General features: G+C 36.0%; 2 protein-coding genes across 4 annotated transcripts in view; one reads left to right on the top strand and one right to left on the bottom strand.

Moving 5' to 3' along the window:
- Window positions 1–18,949, bottom strand: part of dor (vacuolar protein sorting-associated protein 18 dor) — a 291,090-nt gene that overhangs the window by 152,300 nt on the left and 119,841 nt on the right. For 2 of the 3 annotated variants that reach the window (XM_069836073.1, XM_069836075.1), the window contains exons 1-5: window positions 14,662–14,895; window positions 13,443–13,591; window positions 8,381–8,564; window positions 6,506–6,660; window positions 4,045–4,221 (exon numbers count right to left, since the gene is read on the bottom strand). In XM_069836073.1, the coding sequence (XP_069692174.1) occupies window positions 4,045–4,221; window positions 6,506–6,660; window positions 8,381–8,564; window positions 13,443–13,523 (597 nt within the window). In that variant the 5' untranslated portion in view covers window positions 13,524–13,591; window positions 14,662–14,895. Of the gene's footprint in view, window positions 1–4,044; window positions 4,222–6,505; window positions 6,661–8,380; window positions 8,565–13,442; window positions 13,592–14,661; window positions 14,896–18,949 lie in introns of those variants that run through there. The other variant, XM_069836074.1, reaches the window with a different exon arrangement.
- The window catches only part of Polr3E (RNA polymerase III subunit E), a 28,217-nt gene continuing 24,228 nt past the window's right edge, over window positions 14,961–18,949 (top strand). Inside the window, exons 1-4 of the mRNA XM_069836081.1 lie at window positions 14,961–15,089; window positions 15,221–15,322; window positions 16,469–16,620; window positions 17,929–18,122. Of these exons, the coding sequence (XP_069692182.1) occupies window positions 15,057–15,089; window positions 15,221–15,322; window positions 16,469–16,620; window positions 17,929–18,122 (481 nt within the window). The 5' untranslated portion in view covers window positions 14,961–15,056. The remainder of the gene's footprint in view (window positions 15,090–15,220; window positions 15,323–16,468; window positions 16,621–17,928; window positions 18,123–18,949) is intronic.

Genomic DNA, 18,949 nt, shown 5'->3' with positions numbered 1-18,949 from the left:
CACCGACATGTCTTATCTTGTATGGAAGGCGACAGATAAGATACACATATGTTTTGCTCACACGGTAAAAATAAGGCTTTATTTTCTGCGTTTATGACAGACGTTTAATGGAACAGTCAATGGAATGTACCAAAACTGGAACATGAAGTTATAAATAAAATAGTATGAAAAACTTCGATATAGTTATTATTGCTAATTAATAATTATTCAATATTTGATTTACCACATATATAATATGATAGGTCCATATATAGTGTTCTGCCTATATACTGCGACAATGTAGAAACGTTTTACAAAATATTATTGATATAGCAATAGATTAATAACAATATTAGTACAGAGATAACGTCACAGAAAATATAATAAAACGAATAATCATGCTGCACAACTGTTACAGACGCAAAGATTGATACACTAATTATTAGAGATTATCATCATCATCATCATCATCATCTTCATCATCATTATTATTATTACTATTATTATTATTATTATTATTATTATTATTATTATTACTAGAAAACTTGATACAGTTCTTGCATTATCGTGATTCTGTTCTCCGTTTATAATAATTACATTTACATCCAATAACATCTATCAGATGTGGCAAAAACAAAATCACTCCTGTGTGGAAAAAAAAAAAAAAACATTTACCTACAACATTTATATTACATTTTAAAGCAAGTTTTGTAGTTGTACTATGGAGAGGTTAGTTAAACACTGCAAAGTTCTGAAATGATAAACATCTATGATGTTACTACACAGTTCATCACTGTAACAAGAACAAATGTCTAACGCTCGGCTTATACTGTTCGAGGATTTATCGCTTGTGACAATTTTACCCATCATGCATGTGCGCTACCTATCGGATTATGCTATGAACTACTTGGCGCTCGAGCGAAAATGTCCGATGCAGACCTCTGGTTATGACAATTTATCCACTAAGCCACATCTGATTCCAGTTCTGATGCCGGACTACCATTCTTCACTATATATCATGTCAAGTGAACTAATGTCAAGCTCTTTCACATGTTTGTATACTTAATAAAATACTGGAGACTATTTAGGAGTAATAATTGGATCTGTTCTACAAGAAAAAGATGCTTTGAATGGCAATGTAAATTCGTAACACGAAACCTTAATCTCTCAACCAATTTTAAATCATAATTAGTACTGCGCAGTACATGGAAAAATACACACATACACATAGCCTGTTTCATTTATTAGTTCGTGGAATGGTAATAGGGAGTTATATCGCATAATATGTTGAACAGATAAATAAAATGAGACAAATCAGAAGAGTGGAGACAAATACGAAGGAATGGAAGCTTTCATTTTTTAAGGATAAAAAATTGTAATAAGCTTTGGGGAAGAAACTGAAGAGAAGTCAGTAAATAAGTCATAAAGCATTAAAAAAAAAATTTAATTGAGATTTAAAACTGAAGGCTTGTAATAATCTTCTGTAGAAAAGCTATGTACAAACACAATGTACAGTACTTCATATTTTTTCTGCAGCAAAAAGAAAAGAGCTAAAAAAAAATCGGATAATACGACAATCAGTTAACAGGGTGACGGATACTCAGGATTCTACTGTATGTTGGAACAAAAATAAAAATGTAGGCAAAGTTAAACAAATACCAACTTCTTTGTGGCACTATAAAAAGAAGACTCCTAAACAAAATAAGAACTGAAACAGCCTCTGCTGATCGATCAGAAAAGCATCCTTTTCCTGAATGATAATGGATATTCCAGATTGCTAGTCACTCAGGACGATATTGTGAGTCTTGATTGGGAAATTTTTTACCTATTCATCATATTCTCCAAACCATTCACAAGTCATTACGTCAATATTCACGAAAGAAAACGCATGACAGTTGTCAAATTGCATGAGTGTTGTGGAGAGATATTACACTTCCACTGATCTACTTGGCCAATAACTCCACCTCTATTTTTGTAATACATTCATTACCAATGGACTGTTGTTCCTAATTTATATTTGAATTAAGTTTTATATTGTATAACTTGTTTGATAACCATCTTTTTGTATGATAATTATGTCAATCAGACGTTTATTTGTGTACACATTGAGCAGTAGTTGGCCTCTAATTTACTGACTTTGAGTGGGCGAACAGGACTTCATCATCAGCAAAATTACCGTATTTAAAACCATATTTCCTTAAGTAAAATTGTTCCTTAATTTACTTTGCCATTCTTGAATAGCTGCATCAATATTCACCATGTTTCATAAAGATTTGAGGTGTTAAAAAACTTTATTGTGAGTAAACTATTGAACTTACGTTAATGAAACCAGTCCAGAACAAACGAGGAACTCAGTTTTTTTTCCATGTGTCTATCATGGCTGACACACCACATATCCACATGATGGTCTAGGTCTTGCCACACTTGCATCAACGTAGACCTGTCTATAGTGTCAACTGCTGCAATGATATGCTGCCTTAGAACTCCGATATTACGCGGCATGGGTAAGACAAATACCATGTCTTTGATGTAACCCCACAAAAAGAAATCACACTGTGTCAGGTCCGGTGATCGTGGGGGCCACACTGTTTTTGACATGTCCAGTTCTTAATGTACCCAGCTGTTCGCTGACAACATAAAGTCCACTATAGTCCACTGTAGTCTATTCAGTTGTTGTTTTTCACGAGAAATGAGGGGTATTTTGATCGGTGTTCATTATAGATGCCTGTTGCTAGTAGCCAGAGTTGGGGTGTAGTCAATATATACTGCAGGGTTGTGTCTTCTGCAACTGGTACTGATAATTTTAATTCACTTCTTTTGTGGTTTATGGATGGACAGTATAACATAATGTGTTCCAGATCTTCATCATGATTATTATACCACAAACAAGTAGGATTATCAGAAATGTGAAATTGGTGTAGGTACAATTGAATGACAATGTGACCTGTTCTGGCTCTTGTTAAAAATGTTTGAACATGTCTGGGTAAGTTTTTGTACATTTCCAGGTCATTTGGTTTCTTTTGTACAGACTGTAAAATTTTTCCTTTGTCAGAAGAGAGCCAATGTTGATCCATAGGTTTGTAAAATGAGACTTCACTGAAGCAAAAGCACTGGATAGAGATATCACTTGAAGAGGTCTTGGTTGCAAATATGTTGCCTGTTTTGCAATATTATCGACTTTCTCGTTTCCAGGAATACCACAATGACTAGGTATCCATTGAAATGTTATTTTCTTTTGGAGTTCTTTTAGTTTCTTTTAGTTTGGAGTTCCTCTAGCTATAGTTGCTGTTGATTTCTGTGAGCTGCACATGAAACACATTTTCAAAATCCCTGTCTTCCTTTGAGGTTGATAGGCGACTAGGTGATTTTCCTTTGCACAGAAAATCTGTTTTTTTTTTTTTTTTTTCAATTATTTGCGAATTGATTTTTCACTAGGTGGGTTCCTTTCAAATTTTCTACGAAATGCACGTAGGCCAGTAATCGCTAACCTAGTAGTGTGAAATTCCAAAACACAGAACGATTTCTCCACACAAGTAGCAGCAATTTCACAACAATAAGGAATATGAGCTGCTGTTGAACAAAATAAAATGGCCTAGCGGCAAGAATGTGAACTCTGGGCTTAACAAAACATACACACACAACTGTTTGAGTTCCTTATTCATTCTGGACTGGTTTCATTAATGTAAGTTCAAAAGTTCACTTGCAATAAAGTTTTGTAACCCCTCAAATGTTTATGAAACACGGTGTATTTATGAAAAGGATGGGTGACATTGGGAAACTCTGCTTTACTCCTTGACTTGCAATTTAAAATTTGTAGCTTGTCGTTAAAGGTTCACAAAGTGATATTTTCATACCACTACAAATGTTCAAATGAGTAAAAAAAAGAAAGTATTATTTTATAATGCTGCATAATTTTAATTTATTGGCCATACAAACAATAAAACAGGTCGCAGCGTCAAGTGTCTATGGAGTGGTGCAATGGCACAATCTAACCATATGATTAACTCGAGAAGTGAATGGATATAACGTCCTAACTTTACAATCAAGTAAATTATATTTATTCACCTGTCTCCAATATTGCTCTAAACTTGACTGGAAGATTCTGTCACCTTCCAGACATATTTCGGTTTCAAATATGAGTCCCTTGGAGGTACCTAGTAAAATTGGACCTGTTGTACCATCAGAGTCATTTCCAAAATTCCAACCCACAGCAGTCACTTCGTGACCTTTAAACTTGCTAGGCTGAAACATAAAAAACAGAAAACAATGAATGCTTATAAAGATCATCAACTCTATTGTATTTATATTACAAAACTCTATTCTTTTCTTAGATTTACAGATACGAATTAACAATAAAATAATTCTATAATTTTATATACTATTCTTATTATAACAGAATTATTACTGAGTTGGGAAAAATTGTACCTATTGATCATTGTCGGCTAGACTCATCCATTGAAATCTATATTCATATGCACAAAAATCATTGATTTATTATTTCATTCCTTAAAATATGACGAATTAATAAAAATGTAGACTAAATATGTACTGAAGAATACAATTTGATAAATGAGAGATGGAAATATCTTATTGCCTGCATGAAACTTCTCATCGGTCTAGTAAACAAGTATGACGAATTTACTAAGAAGCATTTTTCTGCTACGGCAATACTTCATACTGTGACGGCAGGCCGAATAATCTCGGCACTTCGGGGAACTTCGTGCGCGTCCGGCAGAAGCGAACTCCGTGGAGCGCTGAGGGCGCGGCGCGAAGGGGAGACGAAATGATGGTCGCTGCGGCAAGGCGCGACGTAAGGGGAATAGCGGCACGCTGTTCCACGGCAGAGAGGGGGAAGTAATGCGCCTGCGACTGAGGGAAGGAATCCAGAGAAATCGAGAGGTGCCATCTTCTCGGCATCTGGAGATTGATCGCGAAGTCGTACTCTCTGGAAACTATGGTTTGGTTATAAAAGAAGAGACGCAAGTGAGGAGTTGTTGTAGTCGCTGGACAGCAAGCCAGCCAGTCTTGTGTAGCAGTGAAGCCAGCTTCGAGACCGGAGTTCGACTTGAGTGTGTCCGTAGCTGTGTGAGTGTCCGAAGTCCTGAGTTCGAGTGCAGTGGACCGCAGTTGGGGACCTGAGTTCGAAGTTCAGTGGACTGTCTCTGAAGGTCTTGGGTTCGAGATACTGTGAACTTGAGTGACTGAGCTAGAAAAACTAGCCAAGGCAAACGAACTGTGAACTGAGAACTGACAGTTCTGTTTTGTAAATAGTGCTTTGTAAACATTAGTTAAGATTAACAGTTCATTGTTGTTCTCAATAATCCAAGTAAATTGTCATTGTCATCTGTGGAATGCAATAACGAATACTGTGTTACTGTGTGGAGTGGAAATCCCATTGTTGACGGAAGTGTTTACATTCAATTATACAAAGTAATTATTGTTGTTTTGAATAGAAGTTACATTCTTGTTGAAAAAAAAATTACAATACGTAGTGTTGTATTGTATTTATTTAAATTCCATGGTATTTGTACATCGCTTCACAGCTAGAATACGGAATAAGTAAAAAAAAAAAAAAAATCTTGATAGTACTACAAAGTCTTAATTATAGTGACAGTCTAGTTGGAATATATACAGAAGGGTATTACAGGGATACAGAATTGGCGAGAGACAGGTGAAACCATGGGGAAAGTGTTGGTTCCCCATCCACATCTACCGGAGTTGAATGACGTCTCTGTGACCTGTACGCAATCACATAACAAGGGCATTGAATAAAAATCCCCTCCCCTACCAAGTCAATGACGCGGGAGTGGTAGTATGTTCTTCTCCTATAGTATGTTCTAAATTTATACTAGCACTGCACAGAGCAAATATGACAGATTCAAGACATATAAAGCTCTTTATCAGATCTCCACACACAACAGTACAAGAGCACCAACAAATTAAGTGTAAAAATTACAAATCAATACTTACTTATCACCATTAAATCGAGAAAAATTCGTTCCGGCACCGGGAATCGAACCTGGGACCTCTCAGCTCTGCGCGCTGAGGGCTCTTTCCAACTTAGCTATGCCGGGACACGATCCACGGTGCCGGTCGAACTCCTCTCATTGTATTGTTTTACAATAGTAGTCGTGTTAATATTCAATGAGGATGGCGAGACCTCATATAATGAATATTTGATGTATTAAATGTTTACAGTTATCACAAACTGTTGTTGAATATGGCCATAAAAGTCATTTAAATATGCGCTCCTGCATATTGACTTACATAGGTTTAAATGCAGGTAGTAGGCCGCAGTACAATGAGAGGAGTTCGACCGGCACCGTGGATTGTGTCCCGGCATAGCTCAGTTGGAAAGAGCCCTCAGCGCGCAGAGTTGAGAGGTCCCGGGTTCGATTCCCGGTGCCGGAACGAATTTTTCTCGATTTAATGGTGATAATACACATTGACTACTTCATAGTAGTCGTGTTAATATTCAATGAGGATGGCGAGACCTCATATAATGAATATTTGATGCAATACTTACTTGTTTGAGTTTACTGGTTTTTCTAGACAGGTAAAGGAGCTCTGCAGGCGTCTCTGTATTCCTGGAGGATAAACTCAGCAATAAATGATGTCCAAGTGGATCTAGGAACACCCCACTCAATTTCAAGTGTGACATATATTTTCCAAGTTCAATCTCTGTAAAGAAACAGAAACACAATGTATACCGTATGGACACAAAAATGTACATAGGTCTTATGTGTAAGAAAGTAAATGTTCTTGATATAGTTGTTACTTGGTTATTTAACGATGCTGCATCAACTATTGGGTTATCTGACATCAATGAATTGATGATAATAAGATGGTATTTGGAGAGATGAGACCGAGGATTCGCCTTAGATTACCTGACATTCGCCTTACAGTTGGGAAAAACCTCTGAAAAACCCAACCAGGTAGTCAGCCCAAGCTGGAATCGAACCCACAACCGAAAACGACTTTGGATCAGCAGGCAAACGAGCTACCACTTGAGCTATGCTAGTGGCTTCTTGATATAGTGATCTGTATGATTATTACGAATTATACCTTTTTATTTGAAGATTTGTGAAATATTTTTTGCAAACAGAGAGAACATTTTTTTTAACTTTTTTCCTAAATATTAATTTGTTGTATATATAGACCTCATGGCTATAGCAACTCAACCAAACATAAATATTTTGAAAAATACTAGTTGGGGGTCCATATTTGAAAAAAAAAAAATGTACCCAATGCAGGATTTTACTAAAACTGGTATATCTAAGCCATTTTTAAAGATAAATTTGAACAGTATTTTTATAATTGTCTGCCTTTAGTGCATATGTTATGTTAACTTGCATAATAGTGCCTTTTATGAATGTTGCATCGTAGAATCTGGTATTTCCACGTTATTTGTCTATTGAGAAAAAAATAAAAGAAAAGTACCGGTAATATGGTTTTGTGACATCCTACCTGCTGCAGTGCCGGATTTAAGCCTAGGCAGCAGTTTCCAGGGGGGCAGCATTTTCTCTCTATGTTTCTGTTTTTCTTTCCTTTTTTCCCCCCATTATCATTTTAGACTGAAATTTGTTTTCAAAACATTTGTTAGTAAATTTTTTCTGATTTGTTCTTGAACACCTTGTGGAAGTCGGATATTGTTTTGTTATCACATTGTCGCGGTAGCGGCGAGAGTATTAGGAAAGTGTGCAATTGGATAATACACTCAGGGACAAAAAAAACGGGTTTTTGGGTTGTATGTGTAGGATTTCCATGTCTGTATTTATGTTATTGTATGTGTGGTTGGCCAAACCAAAAACTCAACACATTAGAACAATATGAAATATACAGACACACTAAAACACACCCCTAATCAAATACTCAGCACACAGATCAATTTCAGAACACACAAACTATTTGACACAACTCTTCATCACATGAACGCACCCACACAACAGGCAGCGAAGTTGAGATGACGCTGAGACACAGAAGGCTCTGAGGATGGTGTGAAGTAGCACCGAAACAGCTGTAAGCCGCACATGCTTACATAATTAACAGGAGTAAGATCGCCATTTAATCAATTATTTATATTCAAGTGTTAAAAGTAGTATACGAAAGATTCAACATGGACATACAGAATTATAAATTCTAACTTTCATCTTTTTGAGAGCAGACTGGATGACAGAAGCTCCTCAACAGAATAATAATAACAAGTATTTCCCATAATTATTTATTCTGCGATTAATTTCCTCCTGAGTGTCATTTATATTCATTACAAAAATGAAAATTATTTCCATATATTTCGTCTCTTACCTTCCCCACACATAAAGATCCCCCAATTTCAATTATGGAAACTTGAAAGTCACAAACTATAATAAGAATGAGATCATGAAAGACTTGACAATTTTACCTTCAGGTTTATCAGGATGACGAAGATCAATTCTCAGAAGTACATTATTAGCCATGGTGAGAACCAGAAGTTCGCTGCTCACTGCCAGGTGAGTTATGCGATCTGTTGGTGAGAAGTTCACCTTCTGCTTACTAAACATTGGTGCCTCTTCCTCCAGCTTCATGTGTATGAACCCTGTTGTGCTCTGGAATAACAACGGAAAATATTGGAGTAGTAGACCATAGGAAAGTTAAGTACTTCAGTCTCAATGTGTCCTTTGTGTCTATCTCTTTAACACTGAACATCCAATATTACTTACTTACTGGCTTTTAAGGGACCCGCAGGTTCATTGCCGCCCTCACATAAGCCCGCCATTGGTCCCTATCCTGAGCAAGATTAATCCATTCTCTATCATCGTATCCCACCTCCCTCAAATCCATTTTAATATTATCTTCCATCTACGCCTCGGCTTCCCTAAAGGTCTTTTTCCCTCCAGCCTCCCAACTAACACTCTATATGCATTTCTGGACTCGGCCATACATTCTACATGCCCTGCCCATCTCAAATGTCTGGATTTAATGTTCCTAATTATGTCAGGTGAATAATACAATGCGTGCAGTTCTGTGTTGTGCAACTTTCTCCATTCTCCTGTAACTTCATCCCTCTTAGCCCCAAATATTTTCCTAAGAACCTTATTCTCAAACACCCTTAACCTATGTTCCTCTCTCAAAGTGAGAGTCCAAGTTTCACAACCATAAAGAACCAGTAATATAACTGTTTTAGAAATTCTAACTTTCAGATTTTCTGACAGCAGAATGGATGATAAAAGCTTCTCAACCAAATAATAACAGGCATTTACCATATTTGTTCTGTGTTTAATTTCCTCCCGAGTATCATTTATATTTGTTACTATTGCTCCAAGATATTTGAACTTCTCCACCTCTTCAAAAGATAAATTTCCAATTTTTATATTTCCATTTCGTACAATATTCTCGTCACGAGACATAATCATATACTTTGTCTTTTCGGGATTTACTTCCAAACCTATCTCTTTACTTGCTTCCAGTAAAATTCCCGTGTTTTCCCTATCGTTTGTGGATTTTCTCCTAACATATTCACGTCATCCACATAGACAAGTGAACATCCAATATTGTTAACTTTAATTCCTTTCTCTAAGGCATAATTTACATACTCAGGTTTATCATGTATGTACTGAAAATGTGCACATTTGGACTGCGTGGTGCATTCTGTCTTCACATGTTAACGCCTCAATCAAGTTTTCACACAGTCTTGAATTAAATGTTCGAGAGTGCAGAGTGTTTTTTTTTTTTTTAGTCTGGTCATAACCAAAGTAAGTAAATTTGCTTACAGGACGAGTCATCTAGTGCTTATTTCGGAAGTTAACAACAGACTGAAATCAAAACAAACCCGATGGACGAAAGAGTGGCTTCTAAAACGTGAAACATTTTGTATTTAGGTATTTATTTACACTGGAAGGGGGCAAACATCTGGTGGTAGGGGTAAAAAAAAAACGCACGCACGCACACGCGCGCGCGCGCACACACACACACACACACACACACACACACACACACACACACACACACACACCCAATAAAAGATGTAGGTCATCTCATATTATTTGCAGATGGCATAAGTATAGTAATTACAGCCAATAACTCCAACACATTCCAATCTTCAACTGAGGAAATTCTCTTCAAAATATCTGACTTGTTCTCAGTCAATAAATTGGTATGAAATTGTAAAAAAACTAACATAATTCAATTTAAATCCTGTCCAAATTCAACCTCGCAAATTTCTAGCGCAATAATTAATAATAGATCTCTATTAGAAACAACAACCAAATTTCTTGGCTTAAAAATCGATAATGTGTTAAATTGGAAAAATCATATTAAAGAAATTACCCCCAAACTAAATTCAGCTTGTTTTGCTATTAGATCTATGCAAAAGATAGTAAATATCAATGCCTTAAAAACAATATACTTTGCATACTTCAACTCAGCAATGAGTTTTGGAATAATATTCTGGGGAAATTCCACAGATAGTAACAATATATTTCTATTTCAAAAAAGAGTAATTACAATAATAGTAGGTGCCAAATCTAGGGAATTGTGTAGAACTATTTTCAAAAAACTACAAATAATACCCATGGCTTGTCAGTATATCTTTTCATTAATAATCTTCCTCGTATGTAATCGTGAAAACTTTGTAACTAATTCAACAGTTCATAGCATAAATACACGTCAAAAAAATGACTTTCATACTCCATCGGCAAGTCTATCGTGCTATCAAAAAGGAGTGCATTATATGGCAGTAAAAATTTTTAATAGCCTCCCTATCAATATAAAAAATGAAACTCAAAACATAAAATTATTTAGGGCCAAATTAAAGAAGTACCCAATTTCTCACGCCTTCTATTCTGTAGGTGAATTCATGACATTCAATAACACTTCATGAAATTGATACTAAAACTTTGTGTTGCACTAGTAGACATTATTGTAAATCTCGCCTGCATATATTTCATCTAGACTGTGACAATAAATTAAGATTTTATAATAGTATTAAGTTTTTTGACTTGTTCCATATTCTAGCTGTAAGCAATGTATGAAAAAAAAAACACACGCACGCACACACACACACACACACCACCCCATCCCCACACCCCCCACGCGCGCACGCACACACACACTCACACACACACACACACACACACACAAAACCCCTCCCCCACGCGAGCGCGAAGAAACTAGAAAGAGTACAAAGACTGATAAACATAAAGATTGCAAAAGCATTCAGGACGTCAACTGAGGCCCTTTGCATCCTGACTGCTTTGACTCTTATAACCATTAAGTTAGAAGAAAGTGCCAAAAGCTATACGACGAAATAAAGACTATTAGGCAGTAACAATGAAAGACCTTTGGAACTCAGGGAATGGCCCCAACCAGCAGACTTTCCTGCTGTTAAAGACACAAAGCTAAATGAAGATTATGCTTACGAAATCTACACTGATGGAAGTAAATCCAATGAAGGAGTAGGTTCAGGAGTAGCAGTATTTCTCACGGCAATCTCGTACAACAATCTAAATTCAGAACTTCATGGTGAATGCTCAAATAACCAGGCTGAACAGTTCGCAATCCTAAAAGCACTTCATATAGTAAATGATCTACAACTGCAGCACAACACCTCTAAGACTGCATCATTGTATTCAGACAGTAAGATCACCCTCGATTCCCTACAAAACAGCATGAACCAGAATTCATTAATAGAAGACATCAGAAAGAAATTGACTTCCTTAAGAGAAACAGGCTGGAACATAACCTTCAGCTGGGTTAAGGCACATATAGGAATCTTCGGGAACAAGTTTGTCGACCGCCTTGCCAAGAAAGCTACAAGAGAAGATACACTCCACTACAGCAAGATCCCCATGAGTGGAGTAACAAAGACTATGAGAGAAGAAAGCTTTGCGAAATGGGAAAATCAGTGGCAGCTAGCAAAAAACGGAGCGGAAACAAGAAGATATTTTTCACAAGTCTCGCAGAGACTAGCACTTAAGATACCTCTTTCAGCTGGACTTACAACCATGGAAGAATCAACGCATACTATCACAGATTCCGCATTATACAAGACCCAACATGCAGTTGCAATAACAGTGAAGAATCAGTAGATCATATTTTACTTGAGTGCACGAAGTACAACACTGTCCGAAGCAAATTGAAAAGGATCATAAATTTCAAAGGTGGAAGGTGGCCACCAAACAGGACTGATCTCATTATCAAATATACTTGAAAGAATATTGTACATTCATAAGAAAGGTAGATTTAGAAAGTAGGCAAAATGTATAGCAATAGAGAAATACAAATATGGAGAATAGTAATTACTGTTGTTGTTTTCTAATGCCAGCCGTTTGACAATAAAGCCATTTGACCTCTTGCACTCCAATATTTTTCAAAGATATTATCATGGTCAGCCACTGAAGCACAGATTTTGAGGTGTTCCGAATCCATTTCTTGGTTTGAGTTGCACAATTACTAACTCAAGATAAACAAAACGTCGAACAGGGTAATAAAAATATAAAATAGGAATTTCAAGCTATATAGAAAAAGAGTACACAAAATAGATTAAGAATGAGTAATAAATAGCAATGAATGCTTTAGTCGAGACATTATATTGCAACATCACAATGCAAAATGTATAGTGTAGTGCTAGCGCAATGTATCATCTTATTATATTCAAAATAATAATTACTTATTGGTGTAATACTTTTAATGCATGGAATGGCGAGAATAAGGCATCGGGTATTATGTAATGGTAATTAAATACACCTAAAGTGACATTAAAATTTGTATTGTTGTGCACCGTACCTATGAAAGAAAGATTGAAATGGAAGCTTGTTTTTCTCAAATAACTTGTGAATATTTAATTAGAACTTTGGAAAAATTTTAATAGGAGCAAAAATAACAGGAATATTACTATACCAAGTGTTAAAAGTACATGAAAAGCGTAGTCCAGTTCTATAAAAAAACTTATTTTCATCAAAAATGTCAAATAGAATCTTGTTTCTCTCAGCTATGACACGGGGAATGAGTAGTGTAGTAAACAAAGAGTGGAGAAAGGCTCCTTGAAAGAACCAATCACAGCGCAAGTTTCAGGATGCCTGGCAATGGCCAAGGCTTGAAAATGAAACTAGTTTGTGATCATTGCTGAGGCGAGGATACCAGCGAGCAGCACTACTGCAGGATAAATGCAGCCATAAAGATCACTGGGTTTGTTTCATCATCACCATACATTCATGCACGATGTGCCAGCAGCGAGGCTGCAGTGTAAACATACCATAAGAAGTTTAGTTTTCCTCAACATGTGTCTATTATGATCAATAAATTCCATTACTCAAAATGTTATCAAGACTGACACAGATAAACTTACAACACATTCTAAAAGAACGGATAGGCCTACTGTTTACATGCAAACTGAAGATTACATCTAAAAAAAACTACAAGCAGTCACCTCAATATACATTTAACAAACTACAGTATTAAGTTACTAAAGAATGTAAAATACTTACCATCTCAGGACGAATTGTTGGACCCATTGTCCCTTTGAAACGCTGTGAAGCTTGTTCATATTGGTCGAACATAGAAGTCATGTTTTAATACTAATTTGTCAGGTACTTCCTCTGTTGGACACCAGTTAAGTATGCTTAACGGAACTATTCTGAAAATAATTAATATGAAATGAGAATTTGAAGTCTTAGCATCAAATCATGGGTTTCTTAATCAGAACGATGCTACATCAACTGCGCTGTTATTTAGTCGGTGGAATTGGTGAAATGGAGATGGAATTTGGCAAGCTAAATCCGAAGATTCACCATGTGATTAACCTAACATTCGCTTTACACTTGCGGAAAATCTATGGGAGGGGGGAGGGGACAAGTAAATAACGAAACCAAGCAGAATTTGAATCCATACTCAAACGCAGCTTTGGAGGCCATTAGGTAGGTGATCAAGTAAGTATAGCCTAAATTAGTACTAGCCTACAAAACAAGAAGGCATAATTGTTTACTTTAATGATATCGTGGATTTTTTGGTATTTGGCACATATTTGTGGTAGCGTCTGATCATGGGTATCGTGTTGCACTGCATTTTACTCTTCGCCAGTGGGCATTTCCGTAAATACTGTATTGTAAGTTAAAGATTAAGTTAAGTTAGATGAGAATGAGGGGATAGCTCAGTGACATGACGCTGAGAAATATAATAATGTTAGAGTGTGTTAGATGACGGGATGGCTAAGTGACTGGATGCCGAGAATTGTGACAAGTGATATGAGCTGAGGAATGTGACTAGGTTAGAGTGGATTAGACGAGGAAATAGCTAAGTAACACGAGATCAAGGAATGTGACTGGGTTAGATGAGATAACTGACAGGAGTCCGAGGATTGTGACAAGGTTAGAGTGGATTAGATGAGGGGACAGGTTTAGTGCCGCTGAAGTAATTAAATGCCCAAGGCGGCGTTAGATACTCTACAACAAAGAAATACTCTCACACAACAAACGGCAATATACTTTCTGTACACATCGCGATTAAAAAGAATGTTACGGTTATAGCTTATCGCACGAGAACAGGTAAAAGAGAAGAGACATGCAATGTACAATTTTGTAGTAGTGGATATGTAGAGTAGGAAATGTACTTAATACAATCAAATAGATATTATACTTTTTAATATGATATCGCGCACTATTCTCTGATACATTTACTTATTGACATCTTACATTAAACTTGACTTACTTGCAGATGCTCGAAGAAATGTCATCTCTACAGTACGCACTTAACCTAATATTATACAAGACCAATTCGAATGGGAAATAATGGAAACAAAATTACACATTTCCCATACAAAAGTGTCCCTAGTAATTATTTATCGAAAAGTAACATTTGTTAATCGTATTTTACATATATCCACTTTCCAATTCAGTAATTGAATTGTAACTGTCTGCTATCATCACAAAAAACACAAACATGTACGAGGACTCGAATACAATAGTCGACTGCAAATACAATGCAGAATCGACTGTCTGCTTTCGTGGCTATTTTCGTGACTAACTTCAGAGTAATCGGTTCCGTTGGATTTCACAGCGTGGTGCAAATGTTGCTATAACTTTAGAAATTGTTTGTAAACTATAATGCAAGAAGATGATGACCCAGTTGTACAAGAGGTATATGACATGTATCGCTATTGTTATTATAAAAGTATTTTGTTCTGTACTTGTTTGGAAAATTATTTCTCTCAGTGTGTATTTGTTGGTTATAATGCACGTGAATTTATTATGTTGTTTCTTGTTGACAGATTCCTGTATATTTGTCCAAACTGTTGGCAGAGAAGTTGTTCCTATTCCAGTTTCCAGTACGACCAAGTCATGTTAGTTATGACGACACCAAAGTTATTCAGGTATCGCTAAAACAACCAAGAACCATATTTTATAAAAGAAGTTGAAATGCAATAAGACCACTGCACTGCAAAAACAAATGTATTGTCAGAGCAGGATGTAGAAAAGAGTGAACTTTTTCCTTTTTTAAATTTTAAACAAGAAACTATATTTCTGTACAGATATTAGGGACTAACTGTATTATGGCATAAGTACAAACAAATACCTATTTCTGTAAGTTCACTGAATTACGTGGTATCTTCGTATGTTGCATGTATTAAATGAACACAGTGGTATCGTTGGTATAACAGCTGACCTTAAAATGTGCTATGAAGTGTGTGTTTCTAAAAAAAAAAAAAAAAAAGGGAACCCGTTTAAAATTTAGATAGCCTATCTGAAAAATATGAATATTTTTTGGTAATACTTACCAGTCATTATTCTTTCCTTCCATAACTTATAATGAAAGTAGCCTACAAAAAAACAAGAGAGGCTAAGTCCATATGTTACGGGATTGTAAATTTCTTCCCCTCATAAGAGAGGTAAAGTGTCAATATCCTAGGTCGTAGAGACGCACTACAGAAGGAAGGATGGTACCGGTAGCTAACATTAGCTTCGACCGTCTTTCACCACCGGGAGAAATAGGTACCGGTACTCAATTGTATAGAAGGTGTAATAGAAGTCATTCTGAAAATTACAGTGGATGATAAATCGTATCTTATTATAGTTTTTATTACTACAGGGAGAGACTAGCCAATTATTTATTTGAAGTGACCATTTCTAGTGCAACTAAGCATTTATGGCAAAAAAAAAAAAGCTTTGTAAGCCTCTTGTGAATTAAGCTTACGGTTCGTTTCATTTCGGAAAAGTTCTCGATTTTTTACTTTGACTTTAGTAAATTACGTAGAATGGTATCATCTTTAAAAAATAATATAATCTCCTATAATTTGTTCATAGGCATTCATTCAGTGAAGTTTTCTGAATGCTATATGACGTTACTTTAATTATCATACAAAGTACATTAATTATCTTTACTTGTAGGGTGTAAATGGTGATGTGACTTCCTTGTACCCTTATGAATTTGACATTGCTCTTGAATTTAGTAAACAGTCGCAAACATTTTTTACGCGTCAAATGTAAAGTAACTAATATTTATGTCATATTTATTACAGAGTTGTATTAAACCACAGCATCAGGAAGTTAAACTGGAGTTGGAACTGGACACACAGAGTTCTAATTATGACACAGGCAGAGGAGAGCAGATAGCGTGGAATGTTGATGGAAAGAAGGAAGACAGAAAGGCTGAGGATAAGTTCTTTAAGAAGTTAGTTACATTTTTATTAATGTATTCCAACTTTATAATATGCTGTTATAGTTGTACACTGACGTTCAAAGATATATGACCCTACTAATCGATAATGAGCGATAATTTGTTGGTGTAAGTACAGTCTAATACATACAATCGCGCAACTCATACATATAAAATATGCCAACATTTGACAACTGGCGCGACAGTAGTGCTCCAGCAGCAGGCAAGGTAAATGTGTGTAGAGTACATATGATAACACAGCAGAGAAATGATACTGTGTAGTTTATTTGATATTTTTATGCCATACAATAACTGTATATGTTCTTATTAATTTTAGAGCACGCTTCCATACAGGAATAGCAGCATTTATCTAAGGTTAGAGCCCAGTTTAGGTGTGTGTGTATTAATCGAAAAAAAATTTCATGTAAACATGCGTCCTATTCTCAATATTTTCTAGCCCCTACTTTTCGATTAATACACACACACCTAAACTGGGTTCTAACCTTAGAGAAATGCCACTGCCCCTGTACAGAAGTGCACTCTAATTTTATTTTAGAAGCCTACAAGACTTTTATACCCAGTAATGGAGATGCCAAGTAACGTAGGTGTAACATTCCACAGAAATTTCTTGCTTTCAGCATTCATTGACATAGGCCTACACTCATCAAAATGAAGTGAACACAGTGTGATATTATTGTAGGCCTACAAATAAAAATAATCAAAACTTTTGTTCATTAAATCTAATCTTCTAAACTTTATCAATATTTTCTACTCCTGAAAAAGACGTAAGGTGAACAAGTAGGTCTAAAGGCAAATAACCTGTATTACTTGAAAAATAATATTGCACAGATTGAACGTCTTTCTGACATACGAATAGGTAACTGGTAAAGTGTTTTATAGAATGTAATACTACCACAGTCTAGTATATACAGTCACGAAGCTTAAGTTTATGAGGGTACTAGGAACAATAGACTGTGCAGGTGCTATTTCGCATTGTCTGTAATGAGACGATAGTAGCAATCCTAGTGGTTAGCAACTATCTAGGGATGCATATTTACTACGTATTGAGCTTCGCGACTATATACTAGACTGTGATAGTATTGTGTTGGTTATGATTGTGAGTTATGACTTTATGACCTCTCTTGGTCTTTAGAGAATTTTATCATATGCGGAGACAAAAAGAAAGGCAGAAAATAGGAAAGAATGGAGAATGCTAGGTTTGCAGTGAAAGACCTGCCATTTGGCATTTCTTATTCTGTCCATTTCACATGCTCCATCCGTTTCCATATTCACATTTCAAATGCTTCTTCTTTATGTTTACAGTGATATAATGGATAAGCAGTTACTACAATCCACACGAGCGTTAGCTGATACAAACAATTATGCTGTGGCCGTATACCATGACAATGAGCTTCATATTACACCACTTCGAGGCATTGTTCATCTGCGTCCTTCCTTCTCTTACTTAGATAAGTCCGACAAACGTGCTAAAGAAGAAGCAAAAGAACAAGGAGAGGGTGAGGAATCTTAACAGCAATGTTGTTGTCATATATCTTCAAGTGATTTATTTAAATTTATATATTTTACACCGTATATCTACATGCACAGAGATCAAAGTCTTTTATAACTTTCTAAGGTAATCTTTTATTTCGGAATATGTATGATAAGACTTTCCTGTGTTAAACTTCAACGTACCTCGTTTACATGTTTCGACCTATTTATGGGTCATCTTCGGAACTGGTCATTGTTGGTCTTGGTGCCTCTTGTTCTGTTTCCTGTGAGGGTGCGTTCGTGTGGTATAGTGTAGAGTCAAAGAGTGTGTGTTTTGAAGTTGAGTTGTATGTTGAGAATTTCGTTGGGGTGTGTTTTCGTGTGTCTGTATATTTCATATTGTTCTAGTGTGTTTAGTTTCTGGCTTTTTGGTTGGATGTGTAGTATTTCCATGTCTGTGTTCATGTCTCTGTGGGTGTTTTGTAATTTTGTTATGGCTGTGATGTGTTCTTTGTAACGTGTTTGAAACGATCTGCCTGTCTGTCCTATGTAGAAGTTGTTGCAAGTGTTACATTTGAGTTTGTATATGCCTGTGTGGTTGTATTTGTTTGTTTGTGTGTTGAGATGTTTTCGTAAAAAATTCATACGAATTTGAATATCTAGGCACTATATTAAGCAGTGATGGAAGAATAGAACAGGAAGTAATGAATCGGATAAAAAAGGCAGCCTCAGCATATTATCTATCAAATGAGAAACATAGTAAGAGAGAAATCAGTATAAAAACTAAAATGCAGCTTTACAGCTCCATCCTTGTCTCCATTATGTTGTATGGCACAGAAAGCTTACTACCCCA

Source organism: Periplaneta americana, chromosome 9, assembly GCF_040183065.1.
Source record: "Periplaneta americana isolate PAMFEO1 chromosome 9, P.americana_PAMFEO1_priV1, whole genome shotgun sequence".
Lineage (NCBI taxonomy): Eukaryota > Metazoa > Arthropoda > Insecta > Blattodea > Blattidae > Periplaneta > Periplaneta americana.
Note: the sequence above shows the minus strand (reverse complement) of the source record. Positions and strands in the feature narration are given on the sequence as shown.